The 18,289-nt window shown below is 44.1% G+C and overlaps 1 protein-coding gene across 1 annotated transcript; it reads right to left on the reverse strand.

The window, feature by feature from the left end:
• Positions 1–12,896: 12,896 nt before the first annotated feature.
• On the reverse strand, positions 12,897–13,640 carry SOCS1 (suppressor of cytokine signaling 1). Its single transcript, XM_009991141.2, has one exon. It carries the CDS (start codon positions 13,638–13,640, stop codon positions 13,017–13,019), a length of 624 nt encoding a protein of 207 aa, XP_009989443.1. The 3' UTR covers positions 12,897–13,016.
• Between the last annotated feature and the right edge of the window lie 4,649 nt (positions 13,641–18,289).

The raw sequence follows: 18,289 nt of genomic DNA on the forward strand, positions 1-18,289 counted from the left end.
CGTGAAAATCCTGAACCAGATATGATGATGGCTTGTAGCCATGTCCTTTGGATTTTCAAATTAAAACAAAGACCAAAACCCTGAAATGAAATCTGTGTTACTCGTATCATGTGCTGAAAAGCAGAACAGAGCCTCTAAACATCTGAGCGCTGGCAAGCTACTGAAGTATAAGAGCAAACAAATTCAAGTTTATCATTGATGAGGTGGCAAATAGAAGACTAATATTCTGATCTGAAGTCTGATTCTCCTAAATTAGGTCATACATTTTCTGTCTGTGTGCAAACAGAGTTGGTGAGGAAGCACTTCTGACTTTCTTGTATTCTAACACCTGAACTTCCTGTCAACTACTGACATCCTGTTTCTGTTACTGTCAGAGCTATGCAGGCGCTTTACAGTCAGATCTGATTAGCACAGGCCAGGTGGCATTATTTGATGGGTCATTATACAGTGAGTAAGCCTTTCTACTGAAATCAAGGATCTTGACTAGTCCCAGGAAGGAGAATTTCTGTTGTGTCAGCCCAATACATGCACAGTCTAGTCCTGTCTTTGCTGCCTTTGCAGTCAATAACAAAATTCCCCCAACTTCAGTAGAGATTCATGGAAGTATTTAGTTCTTGAAAAGTTCTCCTTGTCACACTTTTGCTCTCAGGAGATGGTTGTCTTAGGTATATGGATGGTCTTGCCCTTTCACAGCGTTCCACCGTTAAACATGAGAGCCCTGAGGTGGTTGTATTTGCCAAGAAACATATTTTTCCCCCAATGGTCTAGTGGCCAGAGCGCTTGCTTCCATACAGAATCAGTGCTGGGAGAGGACTTAGTTCATGTCCTTGTTGCCTCCCTCAGGGGCGAAGGTCCTGCACTACACAGGCTTCTGTGGAGGGAGGGGATGGCACTTTGGTCTGTGGAGGCTGTACAAACAGTGGTGCATCTCTCTGGGCTGAGCAGAGGAGAGCAGGGGAGGTCTGCAACCTGCTGCTTCGATTGCTCCCTGCGCAATCCTGTGATTTAGTCGTTGCTCCAGAATTATTTCTGATTTTCAATTATTTGCTGTTAAATTCTTATTCCTTCTCTTATGCATGGTTAAGACTCCAGATGCTTAATTCCTTTTCCTAAACTTGCTCCTGGGTTATCAGCTGTTTCCTAAAGTGGCCGAAGCAGAAGTCATAGACTGGAGTATTTCCAAAGCAGGACTAGTTTGCAAGTCTGAGTTCCAACTTGATCGTATGAGGATATTTCTTTCATTTAAGCTTACAGTAAAATTAATAAAACTGGACCAGATGTGGAATATTGACTAGCTCATCCTTCTCAAACCTGTTAATATTGAACCGTACAGAGCAGAAAACCAGAATTGATTTGGAAAGCAGAAACTGAGTTCAATGAAAAGCTGTTGTTCCCCTCCTCCATCATCAATAATATTAATAAGTATTGTTTGATGATGCTCTTTTCCTCTTCTTAGCCTTTAATTTCCTGGAGGGTTGTATCTGACCAGCAAATTTAGAGGGCTGTGAGATTTGTTCTTTAACTGTAGTGGTTCTGGTGTAGTTATTTTATAGTAAATGTGCTGTTTGTTGAGCACCCTGCATGGAACAGGCCACTGGCTGTTCTGTTTGGATTTATAAGCATTATGTCTCTTTAAAATAACATTAATTGCAAACAGCATTACCACATGCAGTTTAGCTGTTTAGTAGTTACCAAGAGGAGATAATATTTATGCCAGCTTTTTCATGGCAGGTCAATTATTTTGTTAGCGCAGGCAACAGTATATTTGTATTGTGCAACTCTTCCTAGGAACTGAACTGTGCTGGAGGACAGGAAATCATGGGAAGCAGGATGGACTTGAATTAAAAGGAAGGGATTTGTTTTTCTTGTGTGTGGATTCCAGGGCCTGTTGAGCTAGAGTGATATACTGTACAATCTGTGCTTCTCATTATGCAACTAAGCAAAAGGAACCTGCAAAAGATTAAAGTAAAAGTGAGTAGACTGTAGTTATTTTTATTGTGAGTTGATTTTGTTTTCCTTTAATTTGTTTTGACGTGGTTCTCACTCTAGATTCTGGAACAGTTTTGCAAGGTGTTATTTTACAGAACTTCCTGAGCTGCACTTTGGCCAAAGCTGTCCTAATCTAAACACATAAATGACCACCTAACTCAATAGAGAGTATTTAAAACTCAGCCACTTCTATATGTTTTATAACTGGTGAGGCCATGCTGCTTTCATAATCTGCCTGCTACATAAAGACCTTATGACTCAGCCTGGAGATGTTTCAGAAATACTTTGCTCACAGTTATTTAAAAAGATACTGTCTTATGAAGGTGTTTAATAGGTGTTTCTTCCCCCTCCTCTTTTTTTTCTCTACAATCAGCATATTATCTTAATTGCAAAATTGTAGCCTTAATGTGGATTAAACTTGAATAAAAGAGAATGCATTCATTTCAGCTCAAGCACTAAAGGCAGTTGTTAAAACTGACCTGCAATAAGGTCAAGCTTTAAAAATGTGGACCAACAGTGCCACAACTTGTATGGCGATTAACTAAGTGGCTTCTCCAAGTCCTCAATAAGGGCTCAGGCCTTCACTGTTGCCAGTGGAAACTGAGCAGTTTTAGGATTATGCTGGATTATGTAATGTGTCTGAATGTTGGAGTAAAAAGCTATAAACTAGCTGTATAATTGTTCTGCACCTGGGACTCCTTTTTTCTAACAGAGATTACAGCTGGCAAGAGAACTTGTGTGAACCACCTGTATGCCCTTGCAGCTGTTATCCCCTCTGTGCACTTCTTTCAAAACCAAGCTAATATTTTCTCTGGCTCTTGCAAATGCATTACCTCCTTCCAAATTTTCACAGCCTTCCAGGATGCTTTCCAGTCTTCTCTGACATGCTACAGCCTTCCTAGATTTCACACAGAACTTTCCTTTAGAAAGAAAACATTTTCTCTCAAAATTAGTTTTGAGCTCAGCTTGGTTCCTATTGACTTCACTAGATATTGAATTAGACCCTGTAAGAAACCCTGAAGACTGCTGGCCATTAGTTAAACCTGGTATTTGCCTGAAGCTGGCCCTGCAGTGATTTTTTTTGTTGTTGTTCCCCTAATGGCCAGCATTCAAGCTAGTGGAATTTCACACACACTCATAAATTCACTCAAAGCCTATTTATACCAGCTTGGAGTGTGCCTATGGGTTGTGTTTAGCATTTATGTGTGATTACCTTTGGGCTTCAGGTGGGTTTGTGTACAATATTAACAGATAACGGTTTGTATACCGTGTAACTACAACAGACTGTATGCGGCAGTCAGCTTTTCCTTTTACTTGGATTAGAAGTTCAGGTCTGGCAGATGAACTGTGGTATTTTAAACTTTAAGGAGTCAGAAGAGATTATTCTTCACCAGTAGAAATGTCACTGTTAAAACCTATCTTCTGTGCTTCCAGTCACAAAACATGTTTTGGACTGATGTGAAATGTACTGCATTTTAAAATCACTGTCCTCTTAAAACAGTATTGAAATTACAAAGGAAATGATTCTATGTAGGAGAGCAAGGATAAAATAATATGGATGGCTGAGAGAGGCAGCACTGGGCTGTGTAGCCCTGACTTGATACCTAGCATACAGATATAGCCTTACCTGTGCTCTTCGCTTGTGTCTTTTAATGCAGATTTGGAAGTCCTAAGCTATTTTGGTATCTGTGATTGAAATTGTCATTGTATTCACCTTGGCAGTGAGCTGGTGTATGGTTTTGCGAATAGTACATAAATTACATTTATCAGGAAGAAAGATTACCTAGGTTTTATTAGTTCCAAAGCATAATAAAAAGATACACAGTACAGGTTGCACAGTTCACATGGACGACTTCTTCCTCATTAGGCATATTTGTTTTAAAATTAGATAAAAGAAATAATACTTGGACACATGAGAAAATAATCAGCAAATACTTCTTGATACCTAGGCCTTTGTACTTTTATTCCCAGAGGTAAAAGCTCTTCCTAAATACATGTGTATATTACAGTAAACCTGTAAATCCAAGACTAGAGCATGATACCCATTGCACAGGTAGGGGAATGAAGGCATGGGGAGGTTTATAGATTGAGTTTGAATCAAGAGACTTTTATCCTACTGTTAGAAAGATGTGGAATTTGTTGTGGTTTCAGCAGGGCAGCTGTAAAAGTACTCACGAGAGAATATGCCATAATGAACTAAAAAAAGCCAAGCCTCTTTTTACTGAGTACTCTGTTACTGAAACCCTTGCAGTGTTGCCTAACGGTAAAAAAAAAAAAAAGGTAGTACACTTCTGTTATGTGCTGTGAAAAATCAGTTTAAATTACCCATACAATTAAAAGCTGGGGGAAGGTTATGAGGTAAAGTAGTATAATATATAGAATAATTAGTTGGCAGAGTCCAGAATGAGACATGGGATTCCTGATGCCTTGGAAAGGGCTCTGTCCATGAGTGAGCTATAATGCTTCACTCACACTATTTACAAGTAGATATTTTGTATAAACTATATCATGTAAGATTCCAGAATCACAGGGCAGGAGAGTGTTTCCTTGTTTGGAGTTCAGAGTCCTAAGCCTCATTTCAGCAGCACTTCACCCAAGAGCTGGATTTATTTCCTTTCCTATTTTCTTTTCCTATCCCAAGTACTTCTGTGGCTGACTTTGTGCCTAACAGCTTCAGTAGGCCCTTCTGTTTTATACTCCTTCTCACCCTCTGCTCCTAAAACAAAAGCTGTCCTACTTTGTTTACATTCAAACCCCAGAGGAAATCCCTCTGACAGTATGTATGTGGGTTGTATTAGTAAAAGTCAAGGCAAGAGTGGAATGTGGGCCTCTCATTCGACTTTGCTTGTTAGAAGATATCAAGTGTTCCTGATATGTTCTGTACTAAGCCTGAAGTCCTCAAAACTGTGTGTCCCTGGCAGAAAGTTGAAGACATTTAAAGTCTCACCAGTGCTTGAGACCTTTACAACTGCAACACACAACTTAGGTGAGATGTTCTTACTTAATTCCCAAGGACAAATGACACTGCAGCCTGTTGAAAAGCCATCCCTTAAAAACATCTCTTAATTGCCAGTCTGACCTGGACTTCCATCATGACAGTCGATCTGGCCCTAAAGACAAACAAGCTAGCTGAGAAGATGGTCCATACCACCCGATGAGATGCTTACTGTGTCTGGCTTCTGAGGCTTTAGAGAAAGCTGGAGAAACCCAGGAATCACTGTCCCTGTGTGCAAACACATCATCTCTGAGCCTTCTTCTAGACTGCTGCTGCTGCAGTTATCCATTCCAGAACGGAGTTAACTGCTTTTTACACTGAACTGATGAATTACAGCAGCAGATGTAGACATATTGGTTGTTGGAAGTGTATACAAACCCGGTGTAAAACAGCATACCGAATGCTATAAAATGGTTTGTGTGTAAGGCTTGAGATGGTTTAAACAGCTCTGGCCTCTGGGCCAATAATGAATCCTCTTGTCCTGGGAAGGTCTAAGATTTTTCTCATTGCAGTCACCTTTTTCTTTTTTTTTTTAACTGAATGGAATCTTAGAAAGAGGAATCACTTGGCATAAATGACAAATCGTAACAACAATCTTGGTTGCAAATGCTGTTGTACACCTGGACCTTTGTACAATGTCCATAGAGAGGAAAACTATAGCAAACTTTCACCGAACAGCAGGTCAGTTGTATGCTCTATTGACATAGCTCAGCCAGTCACTAGCTTTTTCTGTGCAGCAACAGTGATGAGAAAATTTACAGCAGTCAAAAACTCTTGTATGAAAATGGATATTACATTACCAAATGTGCTAGGCTGAGAATAATGGAACAGAAATTGTTACCTTTAAGAAAGGCACCACTTACTTTGCATACAATTATACAAATATGGCACATGCCAAATACATATAGGTGATAGCTACATGGTACGTTGCAGAGCTCTAGACTACAAGAGTGTAGCTTGTGCTCTGGACTACTGTACTATTACACTGCCTTGTCTGGGAAAAGCTTCTGTTGGCTGCCAGTTTTACACAGACACTCTGACAAGTAGTTCTCCTCTTCCTACAAAACCATAATTCTTCCTGCTTTTCCCTTCTTCCTGGTTTTCCAAAAAAAAAAAAAAAAAAAAGGACCTGTATTTGTCTAAGATAGTAATTTACACATGGTACATTTAGTCACAGGACAGTGATGGATTTACTATTAATTACATAATTATTGAGTAACTGTATGAGATTAGATAAAGAAGATCCCTCTACTTGAAAAGGGAAATTCCTATCTCATAGCTGAAAAAGTCTTGAGGTACAGAACTGTAGTTTCAGCTTGTTTTCAACAGAAGGAAATTGCTATGTAATACTCTAAAGCTTTCATGGCTCCCTTCATTTTACTTTGTATAGCTGGCCTTGTTGGGAACCAGGGAGAAACATGGGGAAGCGTTCACACAATGTCTTTTAGGCACCTAATTTACAGATCTCATTGCCCCCTGACAGTTAGGCATCTGCCTCTGAAAGCTTTTGATTTGCTCTTAAGCCAGCTTTTTAAAGTAGCTGGTGTGAACAACTTACCTGGTGAGAGCAAATGAGAGTGTAAGGGGGACAGAAAACCTAAAATAATCTCTGAAGCATTTCTCAAAACTATTTCTGAACAGATTGTGTATGTAGAATACATGCCTGAAGAGTCTAGCAAGAACGTTTACTGGCTTTTATCTGGGGAGAGCTAAGTAAGTAGCTAGTAACCTTACTCCTTGTGTAGCACATACATCTCCCAAATTCATCCTAGTGGTAACGTTAGAGATCATACCTATCCTACTTTGGTGTCAAAAGTCTATAGGATATACCAACTCCATCTCCAGATCTCTCTAGATTGCCTGAACAGTGATGGCATACAGGCAGGTCAAGAAATTACTAAGTGAGACTTTCACCGGGTGTTACAAAATCTGCAAGCCTCAGTCAAGTCTGTGTTGTTACATTTTGGGGAGAATATTTTATGTTCACTCTTGTTTTCAGTGCTCTATCTGGGAACCCAAAGTTGTTCAAATCCCAGAGAGGATACCTAAAATCTCAGCCTGAAAGTTCAATCTGACTCAAATTCCAGTAATAATTAGTTTCTACCATAGGGAAGTTGATTTGGGGAAAGTTTGGTAAGGGTGAAAATGTAACATTGTTACAAGTTTCAGTTTGAAGGGCACCAGGAAGACTTGCAAATACTCTGCACAGTGAGAAGGAATGGGGCAGGAAATTGCACATGGTCTTGTATACACACTTTCAGTATCAAAACTGAACAGCATAGGTGCAGTTTCACATCACCCTCAACCTGTGAGTTAGCTGGGGCTCTATCAAGTAAGAAATCTTCGTGATACAACCATAGCTCTTAGCTTTACTTTCAAAAAGATACTTACTGTTATTTAATAATATTACCTATAGAAAAGTTGATCTTCCCTGGAAATTGATTTCACTGGAGCTAAGATTTCACTCCAGATGTTTGTGTGTTCTGATATTCAATATGGCTAATATCTTTATTTTTCCCACAACGTGTGTAAATGTTTTGACTAGGGCAGATTTACCAAGAGAAATAATGGGTCCACAGTATCCTCCTTATCTCTTCACATTCACACTGTGTCTTGCAAAGTGTCCTTCAGTTCAGGATCTGTGGGAACAGTACAGTGCTGGGAACTCCTCCACACTCCTGTAACTTTATGCAGCAAGCTGCTGGCTGTCCTGTGCTAAGGCTACTTCTAGGGTGCCTTTTAGACAGGTATAGTAAAGCACCTTATTTTCAGTTTATACTCTGTGAAAGATGGAAGGGATGGGAGAAATTACCTAAGATCTTCAGTCTAAGATAAAGGTAACTGAATTCAGAGGCTTCCTTTACAGTGACAATGTATTCATCTGCCAGTACATCGGTAACTTTTCACTCTATCCTGACTTAACCTGGGAGCATTGTAACCAAATTAAAGGATGGCTTTATAGCTACATGGAAAGTACAGTCTTTGAGATTTGATCCCACTTGTGCCTTCCTTCTGAAGCTATCTTCCTATCCCCTATTCTCTACTTCTGCTGATAACCACCAGTAAATGTCTCAGCATTCATCACAGTAAAGCCACCCTTTACTACTATCTTCTCTGAAAATTTGCTAATTATTTTTTCTATTTGCTACTAAGTTCGTTCTTCTTTCTCATCATTAACATGTTTACCTGCATACATATGTGTCTTGGCTACTGAAACCACTGATCTTTTTTCTGCTACTCAGAGTCCGCAGTAAAGTATCAGGAGGCCAGTTAATGGTAGAATATGAAAGGGCTAAAGTCGTTCACTTTTTTAACAGAGCCAGGATGTCCATTTCTACTGTGAAAAGCAAATAAAACAGCACAGACATTCCAAGAGATTTGACAGCATCTAAGTAAAGACCTAAACTACTTATCCTACTTACCTATCCAACTGGGTGCATCTTTCCAGGTCTTTTGTCTGTGTGGCCTGCACATCTTATTTTAGTACAGTAGTTACAGTTTCTCACTATCTGCATTTCAGTTGCCTGAGAGAGGGAGGAACTTCATTTATAACAGTTTCAGATTCCTCTCCTTTCCCAATGTGCTCAGCTAAGACTGATGATCAAGACTTTCCTCTCTCCTCTCTTGTTACCAAGCTCAGTAAGTCCTGGGTGGCAACTAGCTCACCTTACATAAAAGAAGCCGGCTTTGTGCCTAGTCCTGTTCTGTCAGGTAAAGAGAAAAAAATATCCCACCATCTACTTGAGGGCTTCATTCCTTCTCCACCTGCAGTCATGCCATGCTGCTATTGTAATTCCAAATGGAAAGAGAACTGTGACTGGCTGGACATGCTGATGATCAGAAAAGATAAGTTGCGTTGTAATGCAACCAGTGTGTGAAGTGATGGAAGAACAGAATAAATTCTTTAGCGTTTGACATCCATCAGTTGAGATTGGATGTCTGCCTAAAGCCTCTACTAAGTTTAATTACACCTAACTTGGCTTTGACAATGTTCACTTATGCAGCAGCCATAACTATGTGCTTTGCAGGATTAACTTCTGCACTGCAGAAAATTCCTGGTGAAACTTCTGAGGCCTTTTTTCATCTAAAAAAAGTCAAACTAGATCAATGTATTGGTATCTTATAGCTTTCAAATCTTTGTGGCATGCAAAGATGCTGTAAAATATAAGTAAAGGGGTTTTGTGGAACTAACGTCCCGCCAAGGATCGCTAGATCTGATCCACAAGTTGCATTAAGCTGACAACACTGTGTATACATGCTGAGCCCATGCAGTGCTGCGAGTGCAGGTGTTCAGGTCAGAGTGTCTCTCAGGCATCCCAGCACCATTCTGGTGACTTTGTCTCAAAGCTGGAATTAATGATTAAATGCACTGCTCACACAGCTGCCTTCATTCATGCATGAATGAAAGGGTGGAAGGAGAGCCAGGGGACTGAGTGAGAGCCCAGCACAGCAGAAGGGGCTGGCACTGAATCCGAAGGAGGTTCAGGAGGTGGATACGGTGTTCGATAGAGGATTAAGTACAAGCTGGATGAGGAGTATTGATGGCTAGATATGATCATTGTTTGCCCTGGGGGACACTTTTTTCTTGACTGTTGAAAATAGCATCAGTGCTGACTGCAGCTGAAGCCTCTCTTCTTGTAAATGACTTCAGTCATCACAGAATTCGCGTGACCGCAGCTTCGCCGTGGGTGAGGTTACGCGTGTCATTCAGGAGGCTCCTCCCGAGCAGTCAGAAACGCTTCACGGCTGAAGTGACCGGCCTCTCTGAACACCTACGGTTCCATTCATTAGCCTGCTCGTCGGCGAGTGCTTCCCGGCTGCCGCGCGGTGCGCAGATCGGCCGGCGGCGGGAGCAGGCGCCTTTCGGGCTGAAGGAGCGCGGCAGCCTCGCTCCGGCTGCGCGTGCCGCCGGCGGGGCGGGGCGGGGCGGGGGCGTCCCGGGGGACCCTGCGGCGCGGTTCCCGCCTCTGCGCTCTGTGGGACACGCACCCCCGCGGCCCCGGCGGGACGCACGGCCGTGCTGCACATGGTGGTGGTTTAGAGCTGTCGCTTCCCCGCTAACTACAAACATTGCAGAAAACGTGGCTTTGCTGTGCTCCTGAGCACGGCTCAAATTCTTCCCTAATCCTTCACCGGATTGACTGTTTACTTCACTTTCCAGCCACAGCCAGGAGTGAAAAGGTCAGAGGAAAGAGCTGGGCAAGAGGGGGAGGGACTGGGAACGCCACTCTTCACGTACTGTTTGGCAGGGAGGATTAAAATCTCTGCACTGTTATGTGTTCCCATTGCTTTAGGTGCAGAATACAGCGAATTCCCTATTTGACCTTGCTGGTACTTTATTAACAGAGGATGAGAGATTTGACAGCCAGAACTCCTACAGAAATCTTCAGGAGACTCCTACTATGCCCCTTAGGCGTGACAGAGTCCTTAAATCAGTGCACACAGGTAAGCAGACATCTGAGAGCGCCCTTCATTAGCTCCTACAGAGGGCAAGTCGGAGTGACATTGTGAACACACGTAACGTCGGCAGGATTTATTTCCTAGTTGCTTTGGAGCAACTTACACATACGTGCTAGGAAGAGGATTTGCGAGGCCACTGTATTCTCTGCTGGGGGAGAGAGAGAGGAAAGGAAAGAGGTGGAAGAAGGCAGCGGCAGGTGAAACGATATGTAATTTAAAAATACAAGCCAGCTTTGAATCCTCTTTCTTTAGGAGACCTTTTATACAATTCTGACCTTCTTGTCCTTATTTATAGTTTTGATTATCTTTTTTTCTGAGCTATCCCACATTTGCATTTCATATTAAAGACAAAATGAAGAGATTTAGACACTTCATGAGGGAGGATATGGATCATTCCTGCTAAGCTTACTGTAAAGCAATAAAAAGGAGAAAGAAAGAAAGTTTGTTTCTGTCAGGAAGAAAATGAAACGGGCTCATTTCTTATGCTTTTCATTCTGCGCCTCTCAGGGGAAAGCTCCTTACAGTATTTCTAGGTCTAGTTTTGTTTGGTTTTATCAGAGGTAGTGGGGAACCTTCTAAGCTACATTGTGCTTGTTCTACCACTAATGCTATCATGCAGGCACTTATTTACATAGCAAGGCAGGAGTCATTAGTTTGGGGACTGAAGGGTTAAAAGGTACAGTGTGGGGCTGGGAAAAGAGGACAGGGAAAGGGATAACAGACTTCTTTTTTTCCCCTCAATTTAACAACTTAAACCTATTCAGGTTCAGTCGGTCGCCTTGCAGCTGCTGCGGGAAAACGCATCATTCAGCAACTAACTCCAGCTTTAGAATTAAACAGAAATACTGTCTGCTAATCTCAGCCAGGGATTGCTGACAAAAGAATGGGAGACTGCTAGGCAGGACCGATCCAAAGAACATTTTTAGGGAAGCAGCACAGTAAAGGGTCACATGATACTGCCTGTATGTTCTTTCTTTTTCCCTTTTTCACAATGTTCAATGCACTGAGTGATCTGAGTAGTTTGAGAGGGAAACCTATTCCAAAGAAACATCAATGATGTAAGAGTTGATTTTGAAGATTAAATTATATTAAACAAATTATTCAGTAAGAAACACTATGTAACACATACTGTTTCATAAAAGTGTCTTTAGCTTTAAAAGGAATGTGAATTACAATAGAGGGAGAGACTTTTTATCTTCCAAACTCTATAAAGATTACTTCATTTACTGCTTACAGTTACTGTAAACACCATAGATCTGTGCTGATAGAGTACATTTCTGTGAAAGACTGTGCCTTCTTCAAAGTGATTTGGTTCAGCTGGTTTTCTAAGTCAGCTTTTCATGGATTTCAGGAAATGCTTGGGGGAGGGGAGAATCACTTTATCATAACGCAGGTGACGTTTTACCAAATTAGGCATCTCAAGTCCTTCAGTTACAACTCTATAGGGCATGGATTTTGCATTTTATGAACAGATGGAAACTCAGTGGTGCCTTCAGTAATTTCCTACAAATGGTATTATAAAAGTCTAATGTATTTCCACTTTTTCTGAATGCAGCTTAGCCACTAGAAATCACAGCTGCAAATCTGCAGGCTTATAGTCTCTGGATTCTGTCATGGAGCTAGGTCAATTCTTTTAAGATATCAAGTCTGTGCTCTGTAGATCACCAGGAATATAAGACAAGAAACACCTTTCTGAAGTCTAAAGGTTGGCTCCTTTGCCTTTTTGCGCATGCCAGTTTAAAGAGAGAACTAAGATATCCTTCTCCCAATGCATCATAATGATACAGTGTTCACAGCATTTTAAAGTGTGTGAATGGCATTTCTGGACTTTTTTATTTTTCCCCACTGACATTCATGTGGTTTGGTTATGTCAGACAGCAACCTCTTCTTGCTTAGAGCCTTGTAGCTTTTAATAGAAATAAGACAAGCCAGAGTTGGTGCAATTAGCTCAGCCAAGGGTTCAATTCACTCTTTCAAAGAAAAACTATGCACCGCTGTAAGTCTTAACACACTGTTCCTGCTCTCATGGATTTAGAAGACAGCGATATTCCTGGGCAGATTCATCCTGAGTACATTTTCTTCTTGCTTGCATCTTTCTATTTTAGTTTTTTTGGGGCAGGAATCCTCTGTCTGCTGGACTAGCACTAAAACAGGCTAGTTCAGTAGGGGAAGGAGCAGGACCATGTGGAGATCTGTCTATTGTCTGCACTTACCACTCAATTAGCAGTTAAAGTTTGTCAGCAGGATATGTACCGGTGCCTTTAAAACTGAAAACAGAGATGCTAATTTTTTTAAAAACTTTCACAATAAAGTTTATTATGTTAATATCATTAAAAATATTATAAAATAATAAAATATTCTGCTTGGCAGAAAAATTATGCCAGGATTTTAAAACCCCAGGTTTGTGCAAACAGTTTTTGTAAACATAAGAAGTCAAGTGTTCAAGTTCCATCCCAAAATACAGTAGATTGCTACAAAAATAAGTTTGCTCGCTGTCAAACATGTTTAAAAACCCAGGAAGCTGGATTTCTTTACACATCTCTCATGTGTCCGTATACAGGTAATGCTGTACTTATATCTGAAATGGGAAGGATTTCAGATAGTCCTTTAAAACAGGATTGAGGGGGATCTGGTTTAAGTTCTCTCTTCCAAAAGTCTTCACAATGCTCTTCCGGCAGAGCTCCTGCAGGGGCTGCACGCGGACTTTGCGCAGGGGGGTAACCAGTACCTTCCTTGGAGAGCTTAGGTAATGTTCCAGCAGCTTGAAAAGACAGTCAAAAGTCTCTTTGCTGCCATCCAGGCTGAAACGCCCAGTCTGAAAGTTTATCCGGATGCTGGTGGGCCCAGTCGCAGTCTTAACACTGATGGCAAAGAAGCAATTCTTTTGTGTGCTGTCTCTGATGAGGAAGGTGCCCTCGGGCTCAGACTTCAGCTTCTCATGGGCAGCATTGACAGTCAGAGGTCCCCAGTAGAAGCCACAGGCATCCAGCAGGGTGCTTGCTCGAGTGATGCTACTAAAATCCGCTTGCGAGCGAAAGGTTCGGAAGTGCGTGTTGCTGTGTGCCTGCACAGTGCTGGGCCGGCCTGGGCCGTGGTAGCCTCGAGCCTGTGAACGATCCCGTGCTGGAGGGTCAAGTAGACATCTTGGGTCTGCTGCAACTGCGTTATCTGCTGACACCTTGCTGTGCGCTACCATCCTACAGCCTAGACCAGCGGATGCGGTCTTCCATAGCGTCAGCGGCTACGGCAGGGCAGCTTTCCAGCAGCTATTCTGAAATGACAGAGAGACACAACATGAGATCCTCAGAGAGAAGCAGCTGCAATCTTTGAATGACCAAGTCTTCCATTCACATGCCTCCCACCCGTTATAAAATAATAAAATACGTATTTGCCAATTAACACTGTGCAACAACTGCTCACTTTCTGACAAGCTTGGCAGTCTCTCAGTATGGCAAAGTCCAAAGCTCCAAAAATACTCAGCAAGGATCATTAACAGCTACAGAGGACAATACAGTTTCCCTCCTATGAGCCCACAGAAGCATACCAGGACCTAGAGCGAGTCAAACAACAGGACCCTCTCAATAAGCAGTTGTCGTGTGCGCACTTCAACAGATGCTCAAGTTTTTGAGAGCAAAGCAACAAAGTTTCTACAACTGAGTTACCAATTTCTCTGCACCTCCTTCTTTCCCTTCCCCAATCCCAACTGAGATGTCAGAACTCAGCATCATTATTTGGTGCATTGTGCAAAAAAGAGAAAGTAGGAGAAGGAAATGTACACTCTGCAGCTGGGTATGTCTCCGGGTAACTGGAGAGGAGGATGAGGTGAATAGGTGCCATTGTGCCACTGAAGTGTAACTTGGAGGGGCAGCCTGTAACACTGCCAATTTACCCACTAAGCCTAAAACTACTTTCTCATGTTAACCTGAGGCTCAGCCATAAAAGGCAATTTCCCATTCCCCCAACTTTCCCTTGGGACAGCAATGCTACAACCTCACTAGCTTACACAAATCAACCTCTATGAACCCTTAAAGCATTACTCTTCAGTCTCTCTCTCTCTCTCTTTTTTGTATTACATGCACTTTAAGTGGCCCAATCTAAATTGCTTCCTATTGATATATCTTTCAGCATGAGGGACTAAATTCATCCCTCGTGTTACTTCAAAGGAATTAGCACTGCTGCACCAGGAATGAGTTTGCCCTGAAATGTCTGCCTCTGACAGTGTGGTTCGATACATCTCCGCTGGCTGCCTTGACCTTACTGGCAAGCATAGATTTTAGGATTTATCCCTATAGTCAGATATAGATCTGCAGCAGCAGCTTGTTGAGAAACCTTCAAGTATTCTCAGAAATGAATCCCTCAGCCGTCTTACAGTTCAGGGTAACATGCTAATGAGGAATTCAAAGAAAGTAGGCAGCTGTATTCCTGTCTGTGCTAATTTAACAACTCGATGTTTGGTTTCATTTGGGTCATATTACCTCCTGAAACAGCAAAGAGTTTTGTAAAATCTTTATGCTGGCAAGTGACAGGCTGAAAGTAGCACTGGGCTTTCTTTACACAGCAGAAGGATACTGATGTCATTTTTTCCCATTACTGGGCCAGGATTATCGCTCAAAAGTTAAGAAAAATTAAATTTCAGGACACGCTGGTGAGAAATAACCACTAAGCCCGAGATGTAAAAATCACAGGGCTCCCTAGCAGAAGCCGTCCATCGCCAGGAGAGTTTGTGGTGCCTTTCCCCTTTCCAAAGGGCACAGAGCAAACACGGAGCACGCCAGTCTTCAGAGCCTAAAAGCTGGCGTTCGGTACAAGGGTGCCTGCTCTCCGCCGGAGCAGAAACTTCGGCGGGGGCCCGGCCCGGCCCCGGCTCGTCCCGGCGGCGGCGCCCGTCCGGCCGCCGCACTCCGGCCCGGGGGCTGCTCCGGTTCCTACCGCGTAGCGAGGGTGCGGGGTCCTTGGCGGTGAGCGGTGCCGTGCAAAAACCACTGCGTGTTCGCTTTATTGGTTTTCCCGCTATTGTATACCAGGCACGGGAACTCCGTCTTGAGCGCGGGCGTTGAGCCAAAAACGGAGAGAAAAAAAATCGAGAAAAAAAAAGAAAAGGGCAAAAACCCCCAAAGCCTCTTGCACAACAGTCAGGGCTCCCTTGTCGCGCCTCCGAAATCTGACCTCTTCTAACTGCGGCGCAGGAGCCTTCCGATGCACGTCGCGGTTCGCGAGGACCCCGCGAGAACGAGACCCTCCCTTACCTTCGCCCGGGCGCCGCGGGTCGGGGCCGTCCCCGGAGCGCGCAGCTTGCGGGCGGGCTGCGGACGAGGGCCCGCCGGGGCCGGCAGCGCGGCGGCTAGTGCTGGCCGCGGCGGCTAGTGCTGGCCGCGGCGGCCGGCTGAGCATCCTCCGCGCGGGGGCCCTGCCTGGCGCCGCAGCGAGCCGGGGCTCCCGCGGGGCGGGCTGGCGGGCGGCACCTCCAGCGCTCTGGGCCCGCGCATCGCCTCTGCTTTCTATTTAACGCGGCGGCGGCGGTTTTCTCCCGGCGGCCCCTCCCCTGCTGCCTTCTCCGAAAACACGTGGCCAGCCGCTTCACTTTCACTTTCCGAATGAGTCACGGTGCAGCCGCGCCGCGCCCGCGGCGCCTGGGCTTCCCGCGGAGCGCGCCCGGAGCCGCGGCGGCCGCAGCGCCGTGGGCAGCTCCGCTGCCGGCGGGCCGAGCGCGCAGCCCGCCGGTGCCCGCCGGGCGCGGGCAGAAGCTGCCCCCGCTGCGGACACACACCCCCACCCCACACCCCCCCCGCTGCGTAACGCCCCCGAGGGCTCCCCGCCCCGCTCCGCCGGTGGTCTCCGGCCTCGGGTGACCCCATTTCTTCTGTCCGACTAAATCTGGTTTTACTGTTTTTTTCCTTTGTTGTTGTTTGTTGTTTTTTTTTTTTTGACAGCCCCAGCGAAGCGGCGGTGCAGCTGCAGAAGGTGCCCCTGGGTAGGGGCAGGCAGCGGGTGCAGGGGCAGGCTGGCCCGGCAGGAGGTGCCGCCTGGAGAGCCCGAGCACACAGGAGTGCTCTGAGGCCAGAGGGAGGCGAGGGGACACGAGAGGTAGGTGGTGAGCAAGGCTCGGACCTGGCAGCTAGCTCAAAACGTGGGGTGAACAAGGCAAGAAAAGCAAGCAAGCAACCTACGTGGGAATTTTTATCGTGAAGATAGCTGCTCTCCTCAAATCTAACAGGTCAGCATGGACAGAACAGGTGAGAGGACTTAATGCATAACTTAAACGTCCAAGAAAGGGAGCAAATTTAGACCAATAATCATTTTAAGTGAGAAAAACATTCAGAGAAATCTATGATCCTTCCACTGAGAGGACTGTGCAGACGCTACACTGGGTTTTGACTTCTTGAAACAGAATTTCCCTGGGGTTTTCTACAGGGTAATCAGATTTAAAAGTAACTGTTCAAATCCCCAGCTGTATTTATAACCTTGCCAGCAGCCAGTGCAGGAGGCTTGGGATGCTGTTCTGCTCACCCAGAAGGAGATCTGAAACCTCAAGTACCAAACCAGTGTCTTATGTGCTCTCTTAAGCAGGCCTCAGTAAAGACTGCTTTCTTCCAAAGAAGGGGTTCCTTAAAGTAGTAACCAGCACCTGTTTAAAAGGCCAAGAAGTCTTCTGATTATTCTTTGTCTTTTTGGAAGTCAAGTGCCCTAATACATACCTTGCACAGTAATTCATCTGCGTAGGCATGTACAAAAATACAGAAACTTTGTGAAGAATTCCACTGACTTGAATCTGGAATCAATACATGAGTGTATTGCTTCCAGAGCCATGCGGTTGGAGGCATGCAGTACCACATGCGCGTTTTTCAGCCAGAATGCCTTTTTTACATCAGGAGCAGAGAGGATGTTTTTCCCCTTGCAGTCAACATGATGTTTTGTGACAATGAAAAGGAAATGTTTCTGTCAGATGATTGAGGGGACAGGGGCTGGCAAGGACTTGTGAGTTGTCCTTTGGGATGAGGTTGAGGGAATGTATTTCCTGCTTTGAGCCTGAAGATTCTTTTCAAAATCCAGTGTGGTTACAGACTGAATTAATCTGATGGCAATACAGTGCCTTACTTTGATGTGCAGCCAGTGTACAGTAGGTGAACCTGGAAATTTCTGATGATGCTTTAGCTGCCAAAATTTATTGCTTACGTTCTGCCCTGTGACAGAATAGTTGTCATGAATATGGATAAACAGAGCTCATCATTAATTTTAAGACCGGGCACAGAGATTCACTTTGTGCTTAGAATCTTCTTTCAAACAATTTTTGAGCAACTGGCAGAAGCAGCTGGAGGAGGGAAGCTCAGCTGCTTTTCTGTGTAAAACAAAAGCACGAAGGAATGGTGGAACTGAAACTTACTTTAGAATTTGAACATGCAATAGTGAGGAATGTTTTGCCACTATTCGCTTTGGTGTAGCGTGCTCCACGCTGCAAGCAGATTCAATAGCTCTTTTCTGTAAAGCACTGTTCGTGTTCAGACAAGTAGTACAACCAGGCCTTGCCCTTAACAGCTTAAAGTCTACTTTGGCAAGACTTTAGTCCTCTTCCTCTCTGCCACCCCTCCAAAGAAATGAGATCTGAAGTGCTTAACTGTGTCACAGTAAGGTAAATCAGAGCCAAAAGCACAGCTCAGATCCCCTAACTCCTCAGCTAGCGCAGCCGAGCTGCCCTCCTGCTACGGCACCTTTGGCTCCTGCCATCGCTGTGGCTTTGAGGAGTGGAGCACAGCATGGCTGTAATGCAGCACAGCGGTATGAGTGTTTCTTGGATGAGATGGAGGTTGGCCGCAAGTTGCTGTAGGTGTGCCAGGAAAGCTGTTCCAC

Source organism: Tauraco erythrolophus, chromosome 17 (assembly GCF_009769465.1).
Source record: "Tauraco erythrolophus isolate bTauEry1 chromosome 17, bTauEry1.pri, whole genome shotgun sequence".
NCBI classification, from domain to species: Eukaryota; Metazoa; Chordata; class Aves; order Musophagiformes; family Musophagidae; genus Tauraco; species Tauraco erythrolophus.

Bases quoted from the DNA above. Each gene is read 5' to 3' on its own strand.
- SOCS1 (XM_009991141.2), bottom strand. From the start codon at position 13,640: ATGGTAGCGCACAGCAAGGTGTCAGCAGATAACGCAGTTGCAGCAGAC.